The following is a 24,046-nucleotide window of genomic DNA, read 5'->3' as shown; positions in this document are numbered from 1 at the left end:
GCCGGGCCGTCTAAACACAAATCACCGGGCAGACTGGGGAAAGATTAGATGCCAGCAAGTCACATCCCTATACAAACCCTGCAACAGTGTATACACTGTTCATGTGATCTGCCGTTTCGCGCCCTCTCAGGCCCTCCGGATACAACGGCACAACGGCGAAAAGTGGCAAATGGCAGTCATATGATGCGCCACGAGCAAGGGAAGATGTCAGCATGAAGAAGCTTTGTCAATTCACTGGCTTTGCTGGGCTTATGGGGCTCAATGGGCGAGGCCTGCAAGCGCCGCCACGTGGGCGTGCGGGCGTTATCCAGCTTAAGTGGTGAGGATTAATGCTGCTTTAACACCCGCATCTGCACCACCCGATATGGCAGACGGGAGGCCTAATCGAGCTCGGACCACCCTCGTTGTTGGCTCTAACCACACTGGTCGAATCGCAGAGCCGCATTCCCTCTCTGTCGTCATCTCCGTTATCTAACTCGGCCTTCCCCGGATCGTGGGATATGGGGTCTGTGGAGTCTGAGATGTTCCTCCTAGCATGTTAGACTGTGATGTCACGGTCACCAGATCGAAGATGGGGCACAGTCTTGGTAACAATGTGAGTATTAAACTTCTAGCTGTGAAGTTGAAGACGCGCATTTGCGCGAAGATACATTAAGAGCGCTCCAGCGCAGTAAGAAAGCAACCAGTGCGCCCGGGAGAGAAACAAGAGAACAAGCCGCAAGCAGCTATCCATACCACCAGGGCGAGAGAGACCCCAGCTCTCGATCTGCACTGCAAAGAATTGGTCATTGCAGTCGATCATTGTCATCGCTGCTGGCGCAACTATTTCGTTCGCTTCTTGGGCATTGCGTCCAGGATACGATGCTTCTTCCACTCGTGTTTGCGCGTCGCATCGGTCCGCTTGTAAGCCTTTGGGCAAACACGGCAGGCCAATCCGACTATGACAGCAAATTGGTTATGGAAGGCAAGATTATGCCGTCGTAAGTTGCCTTTCCGATACCTGTGATTCAGTCAATACGTGTGCATGAGCGAGTTCCGAGAGGGCGAGGCTTACCTGCCACTAAACGTCTTGTCGCACTGATCGCAGTGCTCTAGCGGAAAATCAATTTCGCCCTGTCCCGGCCGCTCGCAGGTTTGAGGATATTGATGGTCGTCAAGTTCAACGAAGTTGGTCGACGGTTCCTGGCTTCCTCCGAGGCGTTGAGCGATTTGTGGGGATTCCGGTTGATTAGCTTTCGATTTCTGGTAGTTGATTTGTTCATCCTCAGCAACATCTTGTTCATATCCGCCACGAAATTGCCATCCCTGGCGATCGGAGCATTCATAGGTACCGAAGCGGATACCAGTGGCGCCATGCCACTGCGAACGCAACTCCGGCAAGGACTGGCCCAGTGCAGGTGGTGACTGGATACCGCGGACATGCGACTCGTGGTTTACAAGACTAAATGGTACCGAAGATCCCACTGGGTCATCTTGTCGCCCATCAAGACCTTTTGCTGGTTGCTGCGCGATTCTTCGGAAAGACGCCACGTGATTTGCTTCAAACGAAGCGTGGTCCCAGTCTGTGTCCATTCGAAATGACCTAGGCAAATCGAAATCGTTGGGTGGGAAACTTTCAAGAGGCGATACGGTGCTAGCGGGGCGATTGGCATCCGAATAGAACTGGGCGGAGCAAATGCCGTTGACGTTGGGTGTGACAGGCGATACGGGCGACGGCGACGACTTGCGAGATTGCCGTCCGCTGGTCATGCTGGGCACTGAGACAGACTGGTACTGGGTGTTCAAAGTCCACAGTAACATTGGCTCGTCGGCAGTTGTGGGCGAGCGTCCCACGGGAGTCGCACCGCGCTCGTCGATCTCATCCAGATCTAAGAACGACGCTTGACTCGTGTCACCCTCGAGAGAGCGGTCCTGGGTTCGCTCCATGAGAACTTCCAGCTCAGCGAAGACATCGTCTCCTTCAAGCTCTGGAGCAAGCATAAGCCTATCTGAAAGTTCGTGGAGCGGCATTGCTGGAAGCTCATAGCCGTACGGATATCCATAAGCTGGTGGAGCCTCGTCGTGAACAGCTTCCGCATACTGTTGGGGATCCATCCGGTAAGTTCGTATTGAGACCCGGCAGAGCTTTCGTAAGAGCGTTCGGCACCTGGAGACTGTGCTGCTACTAGAGTCTCTTGGATGACTTGAGATTGAGAACCTTTTGGCGTCGTCGACTGGCACAGCGGTGGTAGAGCGGCTGCAAGCACATGAACTTGTGCTTGGCGTCGTTGTTTTGTCGGCCAAGCTACGCCGAGATGTCGAGATGCTGGAACTCAATCAGTACAGTGCACTTCAGCTGGAACCATAGCCACTGATGGGATCTTGGACTCACGCACGTAATGCTCCAACGACGTTTTGCCTCGATGTGAATGAGCATATTCGGAAAGCGGGGGTGATCTCGAAAATATGTGGCAAAGAGCATCCGCGATGCTGAAGGACTTTATTGAGCCCAAGTACATACAGACGTCATGGCCAGGAGAAAGTATGTAGGTTTCTGAGGACTGCTGACTGGCAACAGGACCGCGCGTTGAGGACTGGCGGCGCGACGCATGTCTCCCCCGGAAAGCTCGATGCCAGCGGAAGGGCCTCTAGCAGTCCGATACTCCATACTGCTGGCAGAGGTCTCGATCCCGAAAGATCAAAAGCAGGCGAGAAGTTCGAAGGACTCTGCATCGAACTAAGAAGCCCTGTTTTTTAACGTATGTGCGCCAGCATGTAGACAACTCGAGCAACGGCCAAGACTGGAGCGCGCCCTAGGTCCGATGTTGTCGACGTCGAGGGATTGGATACAGATGAAACGTTCATCTATTTTCGTTGCATGAGGTCCTTCGATGTCTCGGGCCTTCAAGTGGGCGAAGGCCCATTGGCTGCGGCGACCAGCCTGCGATGGCAAGAAAGCAGGCGACGCCAAGTGTATGGTGCATGCGTTGATGCCAATGTGGAGGAATAGACGTCGGTCATAGTCGAAAAAGGGTTCGCCCTCACCGCAATCCAGAATAAGAGACGGGCAACGAGGATGGCGCTAAAGTTCGAGAAGTGAAGCGGGGCTATCCCTGGACACCGGCGGCGAGCGATAGAGTGTGTATCCCGGAAGAAGTGTGCCGGCTACTTTGAAATGTTGCTCGCTGGCGGATTCGGGAGTCCAGGAGGAACATGCTGTGATGTGAGCCAATTTGCGTGGCGGGCGTGGGGGTTGATTGGCCGTCGAAAGTAAATCGCCAAAGATGCGGCTCTGCTGGCAAGAACGATGGAGGTCACCCTCAAAATTCTGGAAGCGCGAACTTCGTTAAGAAAGTCAGAGGCATAGCTTCAGATATATCCCACCTGATGCTCGGCCTTCGAAGCTATTCTCTTTCAACTGCACAGCCGCAGAGATGGGGCCGACAGAGAGACAGCTCAAAGGATGTACTACAGCCAGGAACCGCCAGAGTGTGCCTTGGGGTTCGCCTCGGGGGAGAGAGTCTGAGCCACACTGTGAGTACTGTATCGACCACCGACCGGTGAACTTACCTGGGCTTCGATAATCACCAGACAAGCGTGGAGTCCCAACAGATCTCAGACATCGGGAGTACGTACTCACGCCCAGACGCCAACTACGCATGCGCATCTGGCCCCAGCGGACCAGCATCTTTCCTATGCACGCACCGTGGGGGCAGCTCAAGAGGCCAGTCATCGAGGCGGCGCTTCACGAAACCGCGGTCTGCCCTTTGAAGCGACACGTCGTGCTCGACACCAAGCGAGGACAGCTGGACCAAAGGGCCAGGACCCGTTACCGCGAGTCAGCTAGAAGAAGGCAGATGGCGCGAGCCAACCCCTCCAGTTGCATTAGCCGCACGTTAGCTGTACTTCCCCTTCCACTTGCAGGAGCCCCAGTCCGAATCGAGCTTCAGCCCTAACGTCATCTAGACAATGCTCAAGTGGCATCTCACGTTTGTTGCGGGCGGCCTCTAGATGTCCTCCATTGCTGCCCGACTGCACACTTTTAGCGCTGGGCCTCCTCCAACGCGTAAAGTCCTCCAAATCGAACGATGAAGGAAAGCTCGCAAACCATGCCGGATTGAAGATGAAATCGCGAGTGCTCGACGTTGGCCTGTCAAAAGGCGGGGGAACCCGTGCACACATTTGACACGCGCTAGTACGATCGCTCCGTGCACGTGCCAAGATTACGTCACTTCCCGCAATCGACGGCCACAGCAACGAATTTCAACAAACAATGCCATTGTGCGGACAAACTGCGCAATAAGCCAAGAATGACTTACCTGGCTGACGATTTGATCAGAGCTCGGCATCACCCAAAAAGACTAATGCAGCAGCACCTTCGACCCGGATATGGGCCGACCTACCGTATAGCGTACAATATCTGACCGGCATAGCCACTAACGAAGCTCCCGTCGCCTTGCAAGAACCGCCCGTGCCAACGCTGCAGGATGCCCAGCGGTCAGGCAAGGATGTTTCTCCAAGCAAGCTCCAGCCTGCCAGATCGCCTAAGCTCCGCTGGTGCAGCTCCGTCTAGAGCCTCATGGACTGGGTTTTGAGCTGCAGCCTACGCCTCGTCCTGATGCACCGTCCTCCCACCATATCATCCGCATCGCAGCACCCACCGTGCCCTTCGTGAGCCCTCCGTGCGCTCCCCACCAAAGCCAATGACTGGTGTTTTGCACCGCACGACAAACTTCCCGACCAGCATGAAGCGCCCACGACATGTGTGCCCTTCATGTACTCGGTTCCGGTTGCCTTGTAGCCTCACAGCCGCATCGAAGCTTGATTCGGCTTACGGTCGTGCCCCCACTTTTGCTGGCTGCGTGGCATGCCTCCGTCTTGACGGCGACTGGCCCAACTCCATCTCTCCTCATCGGTAGGAGGAATGCATGGAATATGGTAAAGCAGTTATTTGCCGACAGACTGCGACCTTGCTCTGCAGCAATAGCAAAAGAACCCTGCAGTATGATCGCCGCCATGCAGACACGACAACAGCGATTTCTACAGACTCACACGTCCTCGGTCAATCGCGACAAACTCAAATCAACCGTGGAATGAGCTGGACGACTCCTCAACCTCTGCACGCGCGTCCCATCGACGCCTTCACGGAGGACTTGATGCCTCATTGCATAAGCGCGCTCGAGTCCTCCCAGGACCGACTGGCTATGAGCGCTCCAACACATGGCGGTCCTCATCTCCTGTTATTGCCTCCAAACCTAGATCAGCAATATGTCTCACTTTCTCCATGCATGCTTTTCCGGTCACCGCGAGTCCTTCTCGGCGACTAGATTCCGGTGAGTGTAAGCGATGTTGCGAGAAATCGAGATCGGCATACCGGTGAGTGGTGACTCACGGGCGGACGACTTCGTGAGCAGAATGCGGCTCAACTGAAGCTCGGAAGTAATTCCGGATGAAGGTGGGAATGGAAGAATTCCGCCATGTTCACAGCAAGCAGAGGAAGAATTGATGTTCACTTTAAAAAGCTTTCAAAGTAGAAACGCATGACTAACTCCAAACTACCTGCTTGCTAATGCGCTCCAAAATTGTGTACGAGTACAATGAGACAACGACTGTGCCAGACAGTCTAGATGGAAAGATAAGCACCAGCTGAAGGGGAGAAAGCGTACCAGCCAACAAGGCTGCAGCGAAAATCCTCCAACATTCCGTTGAGTGTAAGAAATGACACCATGACCGCCAGGATCGTAGGCTGAGGTGAACCCAAAGATGACTGCCGAAAAGATAGACGCCTGGGGCTGGAACCCTTCAGCCGGCCCCCAAGTGCCCTAGGTAAACATTGCATAAATATAAGGAAACCAGTTCTTCTCTCATGCCATATCGTACCGTCGTGTTATCTCGTCGCGATGTTTCGTTATTTTCCGTAATAACCTTGTTGTCCATATTGCCTGTACTCTTCATACAGTTCATCCTTATCGTACACTGCCCCGTCGCTCCTGACGTAGCCGACAGCGTTGTAAGGCTCGGAACGCCGGTATTCAGCTTCACCCGGACGAGCACTGCCACTGGGAAGCTGGTATCGATATCGTTCCTCGTCCGGCTGCGCACGGCGGTCTGCGGACGAAGACGAGTGAGGCGCCGGCGATGGGTGGAAGTCGCTCTCGGATGATTGGTAGGGCAAGACGCGCAGATGAGAGGACGAGTGAGCTGTCTCGCTCTGATGTGGGCCGTTGAAGGCGTGAGGCTGTGAAGCTTGAGGTCTTGACGGGGGCGGTGCACCGTTTTGAGCAGCGCCGTTGGTCACGCCGTTCGGGTACGAGTGGTAAGACCATGGGCGGTAGACTGGTGCGTAATTTGGGTCTCTACTTGGATCGTAGCTGTAGCTTTGTGTAGTTGAGGCTGATGCGCCTCCTCCCCAGGTAGACTGCGTCTTGTTAGCGGCGAGCTTCAATATAGACCATCAAACTATCTCACGTTGGCGTACGAACTTCCACGAGAACTGCCATTACCGCCGCTTCGGCCTGACCCATTCGACCCGTGGCCATAGTGATGCTGGGGGCCGCTCATCTTGTCTTGAGTGGACTGATAGGACACGTAAGGACGAAATGTGTGGCGAGTGACTCCTGAAAAGGGAGTCAAGGAATGGGCTGGGAAAACCTGGGTCAGGGGACGGCGGGTGAAGGGTATAGACAAATAAGGGAGCGCGTGATTGGTGGATGAGGCTGCTTGCAGTCGCTCAGACCGCGGCGGGAGACTAGTAATAGAGTAGAGAAGATGACCGAAGAACGGATGTGGTGGTCGGATTCGGGGTGTGAATGAAGAGTCACGCTGTGGTATTCGGGCGGGCGAGATTTAATACTATTATCAAAGGGTCCTTCACCTCGTTCCTCTCGACTCCAGTCTGCCCCAGGCACCCATGCATTACGCCCCGTGCCCCTCAAGCGTCCGATACGCCTCCAGCAGGGGCACATGTTACGCAGAACTTAGTTTGCAATTCCCTAGAGATTGTCCAGTCGAACCGTTAGTTTCCTGAGTCACGCTAGGCACGGACAGGTTCCTGCGGGAACGCGATAGGGCTGCAGGGTGGTTCTTGAGGAAAGGTCCGGCCCTTTTCGGCTGCGTCAGTCCAATAAGAAGCCGAATGGTGGCAACCGGGCAGGGGAGTCCTGTGCGCATTTGCGTAGTCCAAGGAGAAAACGAGAGGGCGCAAGTGGTCTTGGAAGCTGGGCAAGCTAGCTTAACGGGCACGGTGACCACACCGCTGCTGCCGGACATAACGCGCGTGGATATGGCAGAGTTCGCCTCTGTGCCCGCGTAAATATCGAGAATGCCGAGTCACTTTGATGCATGATGCAAGGCAGGGCCGTAGGAGGGCCGTGGCAGAGCCTCCACCCTACCGACACACTGGCACACGCTAAGCCACTCACGCCGCTGTCTACCCAGTCAGACCGTCGCCTAAAGGCTAAACAGACGACAGAGTAACCGATGGCCCAACGAGGCAGACCCAGTTGCTGATGGTTCCCGTCCGGGCCTGGTGAAACGGTGGCTAACGAATTCGAGCAGCCAATGATATGGGCGAAGGACGGTGGGATGTCCACTCGCAAACAAGCGCGTGGTGGAACCACGCATGCCTCCATTTCTCTGGCTGAAGCAGCGGGTGGCCGGGATGTTGGGTTGCGTGAGATGGCCTTATAGGGCCGTTGCGCTATATCAGCTGGACAGAATACTATGTGGGTACGTGAAGAGCAAAAGCGGCAGTCCTGCCCTCGCCGCGGAGGAAGACGCCTGCGGCCTTCTCCAGACCGGCCCGGATTAACTCGCCTAAGAGTAGTTGCCGCAAGCTTGTTCGATGTTCCAAGATGTAATTGGCGGCCGATGCCGCCTATGATCTCTAATCCTAGGGTCACATCTGCGATTCGTCACGATAGGGCTCGATCTGTGGATCGCTGGAGGCCAACCACCAGGGTATTGTATTGGAGGCATCCAGCACTGGTATACCCTTGACGTATGCAAGTGAGCGTCCCGTATTGTGTCTGAGCTTTTGGGTGGCTTTACACCTTATGGGCTCTTCTCCAGGGTTGTTAGCCAATGGGCCAAAGGTCGAGTCAGCTCATTGCGGAGCGCGGAAACGTCGGAGTGCGTTCGTGATTTTGAGCCGATGCGTCCGAAGACTGGAATTTGTTAGCAGACTGCTGGAAAGAGTACGTCGGAGCTGACCTTACGGAAGACCGAAACTGGGAGAGATGATAGCGGCGTTTGCTGAGGGCTTCCAATGACATGCCTCCACTTCACGTCGCGCATCGCGTCCAGTGCCATATCCTATTCGGCCAACAAGTAAAGCAGGTATTCTTTCTGGAGGATGGCTGTACTTGTGAGGCACACGATCTGCCACGGGGGCATCAATCAACACGGAGGTAAGAGATACTTGGCATCAGTATCTCCGCGCTGATCGCAACACCAACACCGCGTCACCACCCTTCGCGAGGCTGTTGAAGTGACCAAAATTATGTACTTCAATAGCAACAACGTGCCAGGCCTCTCTCTGATACCTGCGATATCTGATAACCACCCTCATCGCACAATTCCACCGCCTAGCAAGTGCCATTTCAGCGGCACCCGAACCGAGACCACCTGGGCACTGGTCTGAGCCAAAGACACATTCCCTCTTCGCAGCATGGCGAACCTCGACACTCTCCCACCCGAAATCCTCTTCACCATCCTCTCCTACACGGAGCCAAACCTCAACCCCACCCTCCCCACCTACCCTCTCAACACGCTCGCGGCAACAAACAAGCACCTCAACGCCATCGTCGAAGAATACGCGCGCAACCTCCTCAAACGCCACGCCGACGTCGTCCTACCAAAGAAAACGCGCATCTACACGTGCCGCCGAAAATGGCTAGGCGACATGTGTTACTTCTGCAAGAAGAAGACACAGCGGAAAGCGTGTCTGTACAAGACCATAGCATGTTGTCTGGCATGTGACAAGAAGGAGTATGAGAAGATGGTATGTAGGCTGCGTGGATTGGCAACGCTTCTCTACGTATATGTGCGATAGCGCTGATATACCGGCCAGACAATGACACAAGCCATGACATCCACCCAACTCTCCAAACTCGACCTGTTTACCCCGTCGCCATTGCACCTCGATCTCCCTCCTTTGGTAACAGCACCATACCCCATCATGGGCGCCGCATGCATCATGCTATCCGCCCCCGATGTTCGCGCCCGCGCCGCACACATACGATCCCAGCTCGGCGACGCAGCGCGCGACGAAAGCTATATGCGCAATCGCCGTGCGAAACACGACCGCATTGTCAAACATTTGGGTATCACGTATGAACCCACTGTGGGATGGTATGTGTGCTCGGACCCGTCGCGCAATGGGGATGGGGAGGTGCTGGGGAAGGAGAAGGAAAAGAAGAAGACGCCGGGAAGTATGCGCACAGAAGAGAGTAGAATGGCGTATGCGGAGAAGGCGTTGGAGGAGGAGTGGAGGACGATGGGGTTGGGAGGGTTAGTAGCTAAGGACACAGATTATAAGGCATGTGTGAGAGGGCGGCGAGGAAGAAGAAAGGAGAGAGAGATCGTGATTCTGGACTAGCGAGGTGGAAGGGAGAAGTCATGGCAGAAGGTGAAATGCGCGCATTAGTTGCTTGGTATATATCTCCTGCTTTGCACTTGTGCGCGCTGGTTACCTGCAGTGTAGCGCTTATGCTCTCTTCCTCTACAGAAGAATGCTACTTAAGTGAGGGTGAGAGAGATATAAGAGTTTGATACATAGAGTTGCGCACGTCTTTGCCTAAGATGTATATTACAACATCTTCTTTAAACTTCAATATCGACGAATGCTACGTTCTTAGGAGGTTTCATTTACAAAGCCTGTAGAATGTGTTAGAGGAAAGGCGATGTAGAATGTATAGGGTAGAAGATATAAAGGCAAGAAGGTAAGATGTTAAGAAGTTAAGAAGTCAAGAAGTCAAAAAGTTAAGAAGTCAAACAAGTAAGAAGTCAAGAAGTCAAAAAGTTAAGAAGTCAAACAAGTAAGAAGTCAAGAAGTGAACAAGATGTAATGGCAAAGTTGGTTGATTTGAGGACCCAAGAATGCCAGCTAAGCTAAACCACCACCACCGTTGAAACCCTGAAGTTGAAACCCATACAAGAAGTCCATGTTCCATCCAGCCAACCCAGAAGACATCCAAACACCACCAAACCCTTGCACCATCCAACCACCACCACCAAGTCCATCAAGTTTAACCATCCACCAAACCAGGGCTCACCAGCAGTGATGTCAAGAACAGTGCTCGTCGAACATGCCGACACTCCACTATCATCACCAGAATTTACCTGAACTTCCGAAGAAGTCGCCATCTGGTTCAGATAAGATGATCAACCATCCTGGGGTCCGAAGACACCCAAGAGAACAACAAGAGGCCCAGTGTAGCGCAAGCGCCATTGACCGTCTGTCCTCCAACCTTGTTGTCTCGAGGCACTCTCGAGATGGCATCAATATCCAATGTGAAAGTGTCCAACAGTGACAGTGACTGAACCCAACACCACTGATCCTCCGCTCTTGCCAGTCCTTCTGATCCAAACCGCTACCAACTCAAGGGCCGACCATGCAGCCTGGTCTGCATCCCTGTGCCACAACTTGACTTTCGCGACGCGCATACGATCGGGAGTGGCGTGAGACTGTCGACAGCCAAAGGAGAATCGAGCCGGTGCCGTGGTGCCGTCGGTGGTGGTGCATGTCGGGAAGTAGAGGCAATGAGCCGATGTAGTAAGACGATGCGAGTTCGATGTGGTAGTAGGGTAGACCGAAGGTGACATGGGTGTCAAGGTAGTTGAAGGTCGAATCGAAGTGAGGTAGGTAAGTTAAACCGAGGCGGGTGTGAGTGAGGCATGCGAGGCGGTGACGTTGAAGGCGAGGCTGAAAGTTGGAAGTGAAGTGAAGTCATGTTGACTGTCGACAGTCGAGTGAGGAAGGGTTGATGTTGTTGTTACTCATGATGATTGTTGATGGATGATGTCATACACCATGAGTAAAGGCCGATGTCTGAAAATGTTAGCCAAGACTGAGGTGAAGTGAGGAAAGGACAGGAACCACTTACTTGGAAGAATGCGGCCATGGTACTAAAGTTTGTTGGAGATAGTAAACTTGAGTTGTTGGAGAAGTGAGCGAGTGGGGAGTAAGAGGGAGAGAGGCGGGGGGATGGGGGGTTTATATAGACAGAGGGTGAGCCGGCAGATCACCGGCAGTCGGCGCTAGCGCGTCTGAATACCAGGTGACTGACGTAGTCTGTGAGCATATTGTTGCCTGGAGAACGTTCTAGGCGTGTGATATGGCCTGATCTGGTGAGGTGAAGGCGCAAGTGAAGGCGGCTTTGGGAGCGCGAAAACAACAAGAAGCTCGGACCAGAAGCGCGCATTACGACAACGACGTTTTGATTGGCTTACGAAGTGAGAACAGCGGCAAAACGGCAAGGAAACTTCTGTAGATCGACAGTGACGGGGAGTAGGTATGAGAGCGCGTAGTGACTGTCAGTCTTGTGACGTACAATCAGTGACGTCGAATGCGAACAATAGAATGAGCGAGACTGAACACGTGCATGAAAATGTAAGTTTTGTCTTGATGAGGAGATAAAGAGACGTGAAGTGAAGCACTGAGTACCTGCAGAGTGGAAACGACAGTGACGCTCGATGGCGGTAGGTAGACACAAAACAACTAAGACGATAAATGAGGCGCTTGCTAGTTAAAGATTCCTCACTATGGAGTGTTGAGGTGAGTTGAAGACTTTGGACAATTATGGGGCGTATAGGCTAACAAGGTTTCTGGATTGTGATGGGCTAGAGCCTTTTGAGGGTGGAGGAAGTTTAATAAGAGGTTGTTGGTGTAATGTAGGGATGAGCGAACGGGTTGGAGGGAGCCACCACGATATGATGACAGACACGATTTCCTAAGCCATGTATTAACGAGATACTTTGCTTGCTTTGCTTCCTATATTTATTGTGTGCCACACGTAGACTGAGTAATTGGGGTATTATACGTTGAACTGGGATAGTAGTGCATTACAAAACAACTAATTCTGATCGCTTACGCTGTGTTATACAGCGAACCAAAACCAATAAGTCCAAGAGAACGCCGCGACAAGTCGACCGAAACAACAGAATGAAACGCGCATATACAAAAGTAACAAGATAGATGTACCAATAAGCAGTAAACAACACCATTCATCGCTACCGCCAAGCACCCATGAGGCCACCAGAAACGCCGGCAGATTATACAGGGCAAGGTAAAGAGATAATCGGGAAATAATCACTCCACATATGGGCCGCCTGCATCATCATGATGATGATAACTATGCGCCAGTCCACCGCTGCGCATCTGGGTAGGGTACTCGGTTGAAAGCACACTCGATCGGACAGAGGTCTCATCGAACACGTGCTGCCCGCGCAAGCTTGTCGCGCTGTCGGTGCGAGGCAGTCGCGAACAGAGTTGTGGCTCTCTTCCGAAAGGACCTTTGTTATCGACCGTTGACGCGCTGAGACATCTTAACCCTAGCTGTCTTTGATGCCGCCTAAGCTGCTTCATATCTGCAAAGAGCTCTTTACAGTCTGGACATTCGTGGATTGTGTGATTGCGATGTACGGCTCTAGCGTGGGCTTTGAGAGCAACGGGGCGAGCTTCGAGAGCGCAGTAAGGACATGTTCGTTTCGAGTCAAGACTGCAGTTACTACTACTGTCTAGGTCGCTATCATACTCATGCAACAGCGATTCGTCGTCCATGTCCTGGTAATGCTCCGAATCGATAGTGATTTCGTTCTCGAGGAATGCTGCACCCGCCATATTGGGGTATGGCAGTAACAGTGTGCCAAACACGATATTGGAGTCGTAACCGTTCCTTATCACAGTATGACGGCGTTGCGGTGGGTCTACAAGCGTGTAGGTCCAAAGCCGTGTCCAAACAGGACGTTTAGCGACGGTGTGATCATGCACAATTTCGATACTGATGCTCCTCAGTTCTTCTCCCAATTGCTTCGCTGTCGGACGCTCGTGAGGATTTGGGTCCAGAACACCTCCGTAGACAAGAAGATCAACGGCAGCCCGCAGCTTGGCATTGTCTTTCGCATACTGCGATAGCCTCTCTAGATACTCTTTGATCGGAGGGTTGAGAGAGAACAGGAGTTGATGTGTCGACACTTCTAGGTGCCAGAACGACGTTCCACGCCCTGGTACGTCAGAGCGAAGCTTCTGGTGCAGTCGCCTTACTTCCTTTGCGCCTTCCACAGTCCAGATAAGGAATTCCAGAAACACACAGCCTAGACTCCAGATGTCAGAGGTCCGGCGATCGGGACAGACGCTTGTAGGTAACTCGCACTCCGGAGCAGCATAAGTGCCATATGAGTAATCGATACGATGGAGTGTGGTTCCTTCACAAAGAGCCTTGCGGATGCTTGGTCGTCTTTCACCTAGAGAGCGCAGTTCGGAACGGCCAAAATCGGCAATTTTCAGGGTGCCCAACGGAGGCATCCCGTCTTCGGTGTCGTCGTACCACAAGATGTTGCTGGGATTTATGTCGCCATGTCTCCCGTAGATTTTCGTATGCTCATCCCCGGTGTGGAGGTATTGTAGTGCTTTAGCCAAGCCCTGTATCTGCTTCACTACCCATGTCGCTGTAAGCTCAAGGCTGGAGGCACGGATGTCACGCTCCATGAGTTGATCCATGTTGCCGTTCGCCAGCGGGAAGACGAGTGCGTAGCTGTCCAAGGTGCAATATGAGGTCAACAACTCGACAATATGCGGATCGTTGTATGTCTGCAGTTGCTGGAGAATTCGCTCTTCATTTAGCCATTGAACCACAGTGGTGGTACTCTTCGAGACCTTCTTGACCGCGATCTCGATCTTTTCCTTTGCATCCGCACACCAAGAGGTCGCGCGGTATACAGATGCGAGTGTGCCTTTTGTAAGCGGCTCGAGGAACTCAAGCCGCTCGTTGAAGGGCACGATGTTGGTTCGCTGGAGGTCGATTTGTGAGCATGCCACCGTCAAGGTTAGGTGAATGTCGAGAACAACTGCTAGATTCTGCAGGCCGTTGGGATACCCCGTAAACGGAAACCGACGTCGGAGCTCAGAACGCCGAGTAAATCGGCTAGAAGAGGTGAAGTTCAATGCAGACAACAGTTGAGTGATGATTGCTTTGATGATCGAAGAGTTGGAAGTCATGCCATCGGGACCGAAATTGAGAAGCGGAGTGATGACGCAGATATCATAGCGAGAATGTCGGCACGTTCGACACGATCGTAAGGTCGTGTTGTAGGGCGCGCTGAGTTCCTCCAGAATCTGTGGGAGTACTGCTGACGCAAAGTCGTAGAAAGGCTTGGGGTGGGGTGTGAAGCGATATTCATCAACGCTGAGGTTCTCGGCTCGAAACCGCTCCCGAAAGGCATGTGTCACCGTCAACCACTTCCTGATAGACTGGTTTTCGTATTTGTCGGACTTTCAGTTCGTTAGATACAGTTATACAAATGTCGTCTGATGTGGACTTACAAAGAGTTGTGCCAGCTTGTCATCCCAAATGTCAAGCAGGTTAGTTCGTGCCGTGGAAGTCCTGATCCAATGGGCTAGTCGCTCCCATTGGCGAGAGTTGCAAACATCTTGCACAAGATCGGTCAACGCGATGATAGCTTCTTCAGCTTGGCAGAAATGCTTAGTGGTAACGTAGTGAAGTGCTACTCGGGATAACAAATGTAGGGGTTCTGGCAAACGGACGTTGGCGGTCCCGAAGAATGCCTTCATCTGACGGATTGTTGTGTACAGAGGCACAATGTAGGCATAGCCTTGCGAGTTTGTGGCCACGACATGACCATATGCCAGGGAAGTTTGCGCATCAACGACAAGAGACCCTGAGTCGCCGGCTACGATACCTATGTCAGGCATCAGATGATGAGAGAAGCCGCCATGAAGGGAGTACTTACCATCGGATTCGTCGATCGCCACAATATGTACGTTGCAGTGCCCGCGTCCGCTTAGACCGGAAATGTTGGCGAACCCTGGAAGGAGCCTGCCCTGCTTTGTCGAGGAAGAGGTGAGTATATTGACGGACCTCTCTACTATGGGCTCGGTATCGTCTTTGGATGGCTCACTCGCAAACTCGACTATGTGTCGGAGCTTAGGAGCTTCCTGCTTCAGGGATTCCTGCCCAGAGACTTGCTGCTCCGCAGAGTACAAGTTCGGCAGCTGTTGCTCAGGCTTCTGAATGAGTGCAACCGCCCAATCGCCGTCCACGTTGTCGTCCTGTAGGTCATCTGAGCCCGGAAACAAAACTGTGACACCTTCATCCTTTGGATCGTGAGTGCCTTCTCGTGGCGAAGGAGAAAGACTATCGGGTGGTGCTGTATTACTGTCAAGCATATTCTTATCGGATATGATGTCATTGGCTGAGGCGTAACCACCGTCGCTTTCGTCGTAGTCGCTATCGTTGTCTTCGGCTTCCTCCCAAGCGATGTCCTCGTCTTTGTCTTCGTCCATCTGTAGCAACTCAGCGAGCAACTGCTCCTGAGACTTGGCAGCGTCTTTTCGGGTGAGAAGATGTGCAGGACCAAGAGCATAAAGATCGCCCTTGACCTCGAGGAGACAGGCTACCGTTGCGTCACCTGAGGGCAGTGTCCTGATATCCTGAATCGACGACATGCGAGTTCCACATAAAGAAAGAGACTGCTCAGGCCCATTCAAAGTGACAGTGCTCTTGCACCATCTGAGTTCGAAGGCAATATCGTCTCTACCACAATAGTAGACCGCAAATGCCAGACCAGGAGTGACACCAGCAGCGTACTGGTTCTTCATATTGCGACTTTGCAGTACTTTCTTTACACGACTGAGTATTCGGTTTGGGCACTCCACTACGATTGCAGGCTCCGGCGGTGCACCTATGGTGCTACACATGGCGAATCTGGACTTTACTAGTGAAGCGTAATCGGAAAGCCTCATCGTCTTCAAAGTCATCGTTTTCCAGGTGTGCTTCGTCTTGTACATGGCGTCTCCGAAGTTGCTCATGACGTGTTGAGCAGCAACGTAGTGTGGAGGACTGCGCGGAAAGTGCTCGTATTCATGTATAGTCGGCTGAAGTTGACATCCCAGAAGTGGTTTGGGATCTCTGAGTGGATTGGCTGGGTGTGTATTGACGGGTTGATTAAGGGTCGGAGTAGTGGGTGGGTTCGTCGATGAATGCGGAGCCGCAGGTGTGGGATCAGCTCGAGAGCCAGCCGTGTACGGAGCTCGACTCGTACTCGGTATATGAGAAGCGCGCGCGTTCGACATCATTGTCGTGTCCGATGGAGAGAGCCTTCATTCGTCAGCGAAGCCTTCTTTAGCTTGTAGGAGCATTTACCCAGACTGTCCATGCTGTCCAGAAGCCGACTTAGATGTCGTGGGAGGTGAGCCTGGTGGTGGTGGGGTCAATGTAGCCATTCTCACATCTATGAGAGCCCCAGCGTGAGGGGAAGGTCAATGTTTTTCTCTGGATCTTGTGTGATTTAGAAAAGGTCGCCCGTGGTTCACGGAGGAAGGGGTGAAGTAAAAGAGTTGGGGAAAGAGGGAGCTGCGGTTTGAGAGAATACCGGGAATGCGATACCAGCGAGTGCAAGCAGGAAAGTGGCGCACATGAGATGGCGCAGCGTGTCATCGCAACCAAGTGTGGCGGCCGGCTCGACTCCTATGACGTTGGGAGGACTTCGCAGGGATCACGCATCAGCTGAAGAGGCCGCATATGGTGGCGTCCACACAGCCACCAGCAAAGAAGCGGAGGGCCCAAATGCGCCATGGGTTGGCGAGAAGGGGGACCTCAGGCTATAAACGTCGACAGTATAAGGCGGATGGCTCTGACGCAGTTTGGTGACAGTATACCAAGCTATCATGGAAACGCCAACACAAGCCGAAAAGAGAGACATTGCGGAAAGCTTCCTCAGTGACGAGGCTGCGAAGGAACCGGAAAAGCATGAGGTGTACTTTAAACACTACGAGGCGTTGACCAGAGGATCGCCCGGCGATTACGCAGTAAGGATTGGGACCCCGATGTATTCCAGTCACGCGGAGATGATATCGTTCTTCAACAAGCTTATCGGCAACGTAATGCAGACCAAGGCAGATTTCGACAGCCTTTTCGCAAACAATCTGGCCCCCGAAGCGCGGGACTACGCAATACAAGCCTTGGTGAAAGCGTCACTGATGATCGACTGCGCCTCGAAGCAAAGCAGTCGCAAGGTGGGCGATTACGTGCCTCGGACATGGGGGGAGAAACAATCCTTCGCCAACTTTGTTGAGCGCTGCTTTCCTTCATCGACCCAAAGCCGAAAGACCCGCCAAGAATCCCAGGATGCACTGGCACAGCGAGGCAGGCTGAAAGCTTGGAAGTTGAAAGAGCGATACAAAGTAAGGCTGCGACCGACCAACAACCTAGCCGAACATCTCATATTCGATCCGGAGCGTCGCATCCTTCATGTCTTCCGTCAGGTTGGTTTCCTGAAAGCGCATCTCTACCGCTCGCGTGATGAGGATATTGATCTCGGATTTCGGAAAAGTCTGGAGAAGTAGCTCACCCCGATCCATACCTTGTCGTTCCAGAGCTCACATCCCGCAGGGGAACATTGCCACCGCAGCTGCTGTTGGAGGTCCTGGACTCCATACAGTTCCTTCTGTTCCCGAACGATGGACGGTCGTTCAAGTCGCTCGAGAAATTCACCGAGAAATACGGTTTCGATCCCAAAGCGACGTACTTTGAGAGGCACATTCGTACGTTGCCAGATGATTTCGAGTACAAGTATCTGGGAGATCGCTTAGCGACGTTGTTGAGGATAGTAAACCACCCGCCGCCAGCAAACAGCATCGTCGCATGGTTTGAGAGGCACACGTCGGAACGAAATGCTCTGACTGTGGCTATCCTAGGCCTGTTCCTGACAGCCCTACTCGGATTCCTGAGTGTGTATAACTATGACCTTGTCCATCAAATGACCATGGTTTATAACTAACATTTGCTAGGCCTGCTTGTCGGTACTGTCGCTGTAGTCTACAGCATACTGCAGTACAACGTCGCTATAAAGGCTTTGCAGTCTTCGCCGATGTCATCATCGACGTAATTGTTTTGCGTATACATTGTGTGGTTCCATCGTCGCGTGTCGAGTGATAGAGCCGTTCGCGGTCGGTTGTAGGTTTGGATGGGCAGGAGCGGGTCCGATGACGTGAAGGGGGAGCAGCGCGTGCGCTATGACGTGACGACGTTGTTGATTTCGTGAACGCGAATACTGCAGCGTTGTTGTAAGAATGCTACCTAGGTAGGATCTCGAGGTGACAGGTGGTTGTCAGCTGCGATGCAGGCCCTGGGGATGTTCAGTAAGGGGAGGCGGGAGGGCTAGCACGCTGCCCGCGCCGCACGGCAGGCACGACCCAGGAAGCACGTCAGAACCGTCATCGTACAAACCAAGTAACATTTATCCAATCAGCAATGGCTGTGCTGCGAGGATCAATAATGCGACAGTGCGTTTACATCGATTGCAATTGAACCAGAATTTTGTTCAGGAAGTCTATATGCAAGAACGAGAAGAAAAGTACACAAACACAAGGAGACTGCGGCTATGCTCCCCCGATATGATCGCAGGGTCCGTCCATGGTATCTCTGATGCCGCCACTTCATCCCTCTCCTCTCCTGTCCATACCACAAACGCCCTAAGCCTATGAGAAACTCCATGTTATGAATCTTGAGCCCATCCTACGTGGTCGCCGTCCATGCGGTCGAAACCAGTATCCATATAAACACCCTTCCTGGTAAATACCCTTTGCAACGCCATCGATATGTATGCTTAAACGCCTTCTCATGTTCATGCCTGCTCATTGATATGACCATTCGTGGTAGTCATGACAGGAACATGAACCTTGACCGTAGAAATATGATCCACCTCATCCGTCAATTCCACCTCTGTCGTCTGCCCCTCGGGTATCATCTTGTGTTCCAGCGTCCACCCCGCCCTGCGCGCCAACTCCGCAACCACGACGTCGCAGTCGCCAAGCAGGTTGATGTCGAAATTGATGTGGTGGATGGGATCGCGCGAGATGTAGATCTGCGGTATGTCGCGGGGGAGGAAGTTCGGGATTTCGGATACGGGGGCGACTTTCATGGAGGTGCCCATGACGATAACGAGGTCGACCTTGTCCTTGTCGACGTCTTTGAGGCGGTCGAAGAAATCGTTGGGCAGGGCTTCGCCGAAGAAGGTGATGTCGGGCTTCATGATGCCGGGCTGCGGGATGTCGAAGGCGCCGTCGGACTCTGAGTCTTCGTCGCTCGAGCGCTTCTTGCGGGCGCCGTTGCCGTTCGAGGTTCGCTTGCGCTTCTTGCTGGGCTGGGCGGCGATTTCGTCTTTGCAGCGTCTGCACTCGGCGGGCTTCTGCGCGCGCACACAGTCGAAGATGTCCTCGCCGGGGACCTTGAACTTGCACTTCCGACATGTCGCCGTCGCCCAGGAGCCGTGGCACTGGATGAGCTTCTCCTTGCGTATGCCTGCGTGTGCCTCCACATTGTCAATGTTCTGTGTGTAGTTGGTGAGCAGCTTCTCCTTGTCCTGCAGCAGGCGGATGAACTCGTGCGTGGGCGTCCACTTTTCGAGATCGGGTATGATGTCGCCGGCGAGGGCGTAGAAGGTGCGGGGGTTCTCGTCGAAGTTGTGGATGTCAAAGACCTCCTCGGGCTCGTCGTAGCCCATCTCGCGCAGCCGCGAGTAGAAGCCCGTGTTCTTGGAGCGGAAATCGGGTATGCCAAGACTCGTCGATATGCCGGCGCCCGTGATGACCATGATGTTCTTGCGTTCGCGCAGCAGTTTCGCAGCGTCGTCGATGGTCTTGTACTGCGCCAGCCGCGGCCGCTTGTTCAGCTCGCGGTTGATGGCCAGCCCCAGCAGCTGGTAGAAGCTCTCGTCGGGCGCTTCTTCGAGAAACTTGGGAATCTTGACGCCAAAGGCAGTGCACAGCTTGCGCGCCGTCATCTTCTCGCTCGTGATGTTCTCCATGACGAATGCGCTAGCGCCAATCTCGTGGAGCCGCTGGCGCAAGCGGCGGGCCTCGTCGGCGGTGCACGTGTCTACGCCTATGGGGTGTCAATGGTGGTGGAAGTGGAAGGCGCATGCTGGCCAGACTCACCATCGTCCGAGTACTCAAAGGCTTCCACTTCGTCTAGAATCTCCTCGTACAGGGAGGCCTGGTCCCACGCGCCGCCATCCTCTTCGTCCTGATCGGGCGCCGGCGCGGGCGCGTCCTCGTTCCGGGGCTTGGTTGCGCCTCCCGCTCCTGGGTCGGCCTTGATAGCGCCAGCGGGGGGCGGAGCGGGGTGCTGGGCGACGGCGGGTCCCTCGTCGGGATGGGCAGCCATGGTGTTGTCTCCCGCGCTTCTCGCTGTCGGCCAGTGTTACGAGTCTCAGACAGAGCGAAAGGTGGTCCGTCGGGTAAGTTGATGATACATGACGCTAGGCGATAAGGGGCCGGGCGGAGATGGCCGCATCGGTTTGCTAGTCTGCTATCCACCCGGACTACTTCGGTGCACATGCACTACGACTTGTCGTCTTCTTCTTCGCCAATCTCAGCATATATCAGTATGCAGTATCGAAAATATGTGCATGGGCTGCACACTGCTACACAGCTGTCCGGGATTCTCGACAACTAGACGAATCACAGCAGCAGCAATGCAGCTTTCTGCACACTTCTCCCCTCGTTGGTGGGAAGCTCCGCTGTCCTGCATGCTTCTACTCGTCACTTTTTGACCTTTGTCCTGTATAAGGTTCACGGCCTGTTCTATAAGCAAGGTGAAGAGTCTGCTCGTTTCCATTCTGTCGCTCTTTTTCTCTCCTCTTCATGGCCTCAATGACTGCCGTCGCCTCAGGGCTGGTCCCTTCTTCGCTTCCTACTGTTGGACGGTTGCTGGTTGACAGTCACGAGAATCCTGTACCACCACATCCAATTCCAGCCTCGCCTAAAATTCGTCACCGCGGGGCAGTCGCATTGCCCAATCCACTGCAATACAGCAATGTCACACCTTCATCTTCCCACGTCAAGTTGAGCAAGTTGGAAACGCTGCCTGTCGAGATCGTGGACCAGATACTGTCCTACCTCATCCACCCATGCTGTCGGCTGCCGGGTCTCACTGAGACTCAGAGTAGATACGACGTATCGGAGAAGCAGAAGCGGAGCATCAAGGACGAAGAAGACTTGACCCAAGGTGCAGACAGTCATCGCTGGGCTGCAGATATCTTCTCTCTTCATGTACTCCCACATCCTTTCAATGCCCTGTCGCGCACATCCAGAAGATGCAATGAATTCGTTGAGGGGTACTGCTCGCATCTCGTTCGACAATGCAACATATTCAATCTGCCATTCGCTCAGCTGGACAGGTACGGTGCCGTCCATCCAGATATGAGTCATATCGTATATCGACGACTATGGCTGCAACATGCCCCTCGGAGGTGTATCTATTGTTTTGCGGCATTAGACACCTATCCGTTTCCACTTGTCAAACGTATCATTACGGCTTGTGAAGGGTGCTTCTACCGTCAGACCTTGGTGCGTTTATCCCATTGGCTCCCTCCATCTTTGATCGCACAAGCTAACAAAGACCCATAGACAGTCGATGAAGTACAAATGCAATACCACATCTCCGCCGCCACTGTTCTCGCCTCCCACCACATCAGAGGCAATCCCGGCTCAGTATGGGTCTTGCGTGTTGACGTGGAAGCGCTAGCCCTACAACTCTACCGTACTCGAGAATTCCACAATGCCCGTAAGGAGCAATTCGGCAAACCGTGCTCAATCTGCGCTATCACTAGATTCAGACCCGGGCATCATATCGGCAAGCCGCGACCGGTTCAGAAAGCTGCTGTCCGCTTGATTGCGAAGACGCGGTCTACGAGACGTTCAACACGATCTTCATGAATAGACGATAATATCTCGGACGCATATCTCTATCAATACCCTTCTCCTACCGCAACAATAGTAAACGCGTTTACTGAAAACATACTTCTCCTTACGCACACATGTCGCATTTCCTTCCGCCTTCCAGACCCCGAGAATACTGTGGGGTCAGTACATCTGTCATTCCCCAGCACGCACATCGTAGATCTCTCATCTGCGGATTTCTTATGGGCCCTACACAATACATCAATGGATCATGTACACTGGGATCTTTTGTCAGAGTATTGTGTAAAGATTGCATACTTCGTCGGAATGGCTATTCCTTACGCTTCGTGTCAGCATCTTATTAATGTACGCCTCATTTGCCGCTTCGAATACATTGGCAATTATTTTGTTCCCCAACATGACTTGCTGGACCTTATCGTGGTGCAAATGTATATGAATGCCTGCATCATATGCGCTCTCGTGCGTAGGTGCCTTTTGATGCTCATGCGCAAAATTTCCCCGTACACAACAGTCACAGATGTAACTTAATTAGAACAGAGACGTATAGTAACCCATATATACTCTGTAGATTCAATGAGGATATTTGCGAGACCAAAAATAATTGCTCACATGTCAACGCGCCAGCCCATGCGTCATAGGCCCGCGCAACGCGTCTTGCCGAAACCCCACGCGACAAAAGTTCGGCCCGCACCTTTCGCGCAGCTCCACCACCACCACACCACCATTACTCCTTCACACCCACTCTTGCGCGCGCGCTTCCCTCATAGTACCTCACGATGCTCGACATCCACCGCCCCTCCTCCGCCCCCGACACGAAAATCTTCTTCTCCCACAGCCTCCTCCCCAGCTACATCGACCCGCAAAATGTCTCCACGAAAAAGAAACCCTTCTCCGCCTTCGCGTCGCAAAAATACAGCCACACGCTCGACCTGATCCTGCCCGAAGAAATCTACGAGCTCGTCAAAAACGAATTACTCCGCGCCGACAGCCCCGCCCTTACCCAATACGCACGCGTCCACATGAAGCTCTCCGAAATCCTCGAAGCCGACTTCCTTCACACGTACATCAAACAAGGCAACATCATGATGCTGAGCGAAGGACGAGCCTTATTGGACGATCGATTTGAATTGTATAATGGTGTGTTGCGCATGGAGCTTACGCGCCCGACGTACGAGCGCTGCGGACTACAGGGTGTACCCATGGAAGACGGGGGCAGGAAACACCAGAAACAGCGGTGGGTTGTGGAATATGATCTACGTGAGAGCAGTATGAAGCATGGGAAAAAGGGGTTTGGGAGGTTGGAGTGGGCGGCGAGGAATGTTTTGGATAAGAGTTTGACGTGGTTGTTTTGGAATGCGAGTCCGACGTCGAGGGAGGCGCTGGGCGAGGGGAGGGAGTTGATTGAGAAGCATGCGCCGAGGGTGTGTGATGTTCTGCCTGAGGAGAGGAGGTTGGGTGGAGTGCGCGTGCCTAGGGTGAGCGTTGCGGGGCTTAAGGATGTTTATGATGAGGATGAGGCGATGGGGTTGCTGGAGTGGATTCACATGCTTCAGTTGGGGTCTCCGAGGGTCGAGGTGGGCGATGATATTAACCCGCATTTGTCGCGCTACGAAGTTCCTGATCTGGGTCGAGGCGTTGGGGAGAGGGGTATGGTTACGGTCCGGTGGAGGGGCTTCATGGGACCGGCTTTTATGCGCGAGGTTTTTCTGCTGGTGAGGAAGGAGGGGTTTAAGAAGAGAGAGAAGAAGGTTAGTGGGACGCAAGATATGGATGTGGATGTGGATATGGAAGGAGGGGATGGGATGCACGGCGAAGAGGCAGATTGGTTCGCAATGAGCGCGCAGGCTTTTGGGGGCAAGCATGCGTGGACGGTGATGCAATTTGAAGGCCGAGAGACGCTGGTCTGGGAGATGGAGGGTTGAGTTGGGCTGGAGCACGCGATGAACGCAACGCCTTCGCCTTCCATTCATCATCGTCCTCGACATCATACGACACGATCAAAGCCTTCGGACCACCAAAGCCATCATATCTCTCACACAACCATCCCATCCCGAGTAAGGACACAACCACCTATCCCGCATCGCCGCCCACAGACTCTTCGATCGGGCGAGCAGAGCCTCAACC

At 53.4% G+C, this 24,046-nt stretch overlaps 6 protein-coding genes across 6 annotated transcripts; 3 read left to right on the top strand and 3 right to left on the bottom strand.

The window, feature by feature from the left end:
* Positions 1–822: 822 nt before the first annotated feature.
* On the bottom strand, positions 823–2,094 carry J4E88_003275 (uncharacterized protein; the record flags this gene model as incomplete). The annotated part of the gene is made up of 2 exons (XM_049396928.1): positions 823–1,000; positions 1,055–2,094. The coding sequence occupies 2 exons, from the start codon at positions 2,092–2,094 to the stop codon at positions 823–825; spliced, it is 1,218 nt and encodes a 405-aa protein (XP_049257270.1).
* A 6,553-nt stretch (positions 2,095–8,647) lies between these two features.
* Positions 8,648–9,577, top strand: J4E88_003274 (uncharacterized protein; the record flags this gene model as incomplete). The annotated part of the gene is made up of 2 exons (XM_049396927.1): positions 8,648–8,980; positions 9,050–9,577. The coding sequence occupies 2 exons, from the start codon at positions 8,648–8,650 to the stop codon at positions 9,575–9,577; spliced, it is 861 nt and encodes a 286-aa protein (XP_049257269.1).
* Positions 9,578–12,531: 2,954 nt separating this feature from the next.
* On the bottom strand, positions 12,532–15,916 carry J4E88_003273 (uncharacterized protein; the record flags this gene model as incomplete). Its single annotated transcript, XM_049396926.1, is given in 5 exon segments — positions 12,532–12,556; positions 12,735–14,470; positions 14,522–14,898; positions 14,950–15,900; positions 15,913–15,916. 5 exon segments carry the CDS (start codon positions 15,914–15,916, stop codon positions 12,532–12,534), a joined length of 3,093 nt encoding a protein of 1,030 aa, XP_049257268.1.
* Positions 15,917–16,885: 969 nt separating this feature from the next.
* Positions 16,886–18,105, top strand: J4E88_003272 (uncharacterized protein; the record flags this gene model as incomplete). The annotated part of the gene is made up of 3 exons (XM_049396925.1): positions 16,886–17,559; positions 17,610–17,947; positions 18,008–18,105. 3 exons carry the CDS (start codon positions 16,886–16,888, stop codon positions 18,103–18,105), a joined length of 1,110 nt encoding a protein of 369 aa, XP_049257267.1.
* Positions 18,106–18,843: 738 nt separating this feature from the next.
* Positions 18,844–20,384, bottom strand: J4E88_003271 (uncharacterized protein; the record flags this gene model as incomplete). Its single annotated transcript, XM_049396924.1, has 2 exons — positions 18,844–20,102; positions 20,156–20,384. The coding sequence occupies 2 exons, from the start codon at positions 20,382–20,384 to the stop codon at positions 18,844–18,846; spliced, it is 1,488 nt and encodes a 495-aa protein (XP_049257266.1).
* Positions 20,385–22,698: 2,314 nt separating this feature from the next.
* J4E88_003270 (uncharacterized protein) lies at positions 22,699–23,844 on the top strand (the record flags this gene model as incomplete). Its single annotated transcript, XM_049396923.1, has 1 exon — positions 22,699–23,844. The coding sequence occupies one exon, from the start codon at positions 22,699–22,701 to the stop codon at positions 23,842–23,844; it is 1,146 nt and encodes a 381-aa protein (XP_049257265.1).
* Positions 23,845–24,046: the final 202 nt, after the last annotated feature.

This window comes from Alternaria novae-zelandiae (genome assembly GCF_023758075.1).
Source record: "Alternaria novae-zelandiae strain BMP 2774 chromosome Unknown scaffold_5, whole genome shotgun sequence".
Lineage (NCBI taxonomy): Eukaryota > Fungi > Ascomycota > Dothideomycetes > Pleosporales > Pleosporaceae > Alternaria > Alternaria novae-zelandiae.
Note: the sequence above shows the minus strand (reverse complement) of the source record. Positions and strands in the feature narration are given on the sequence as shown.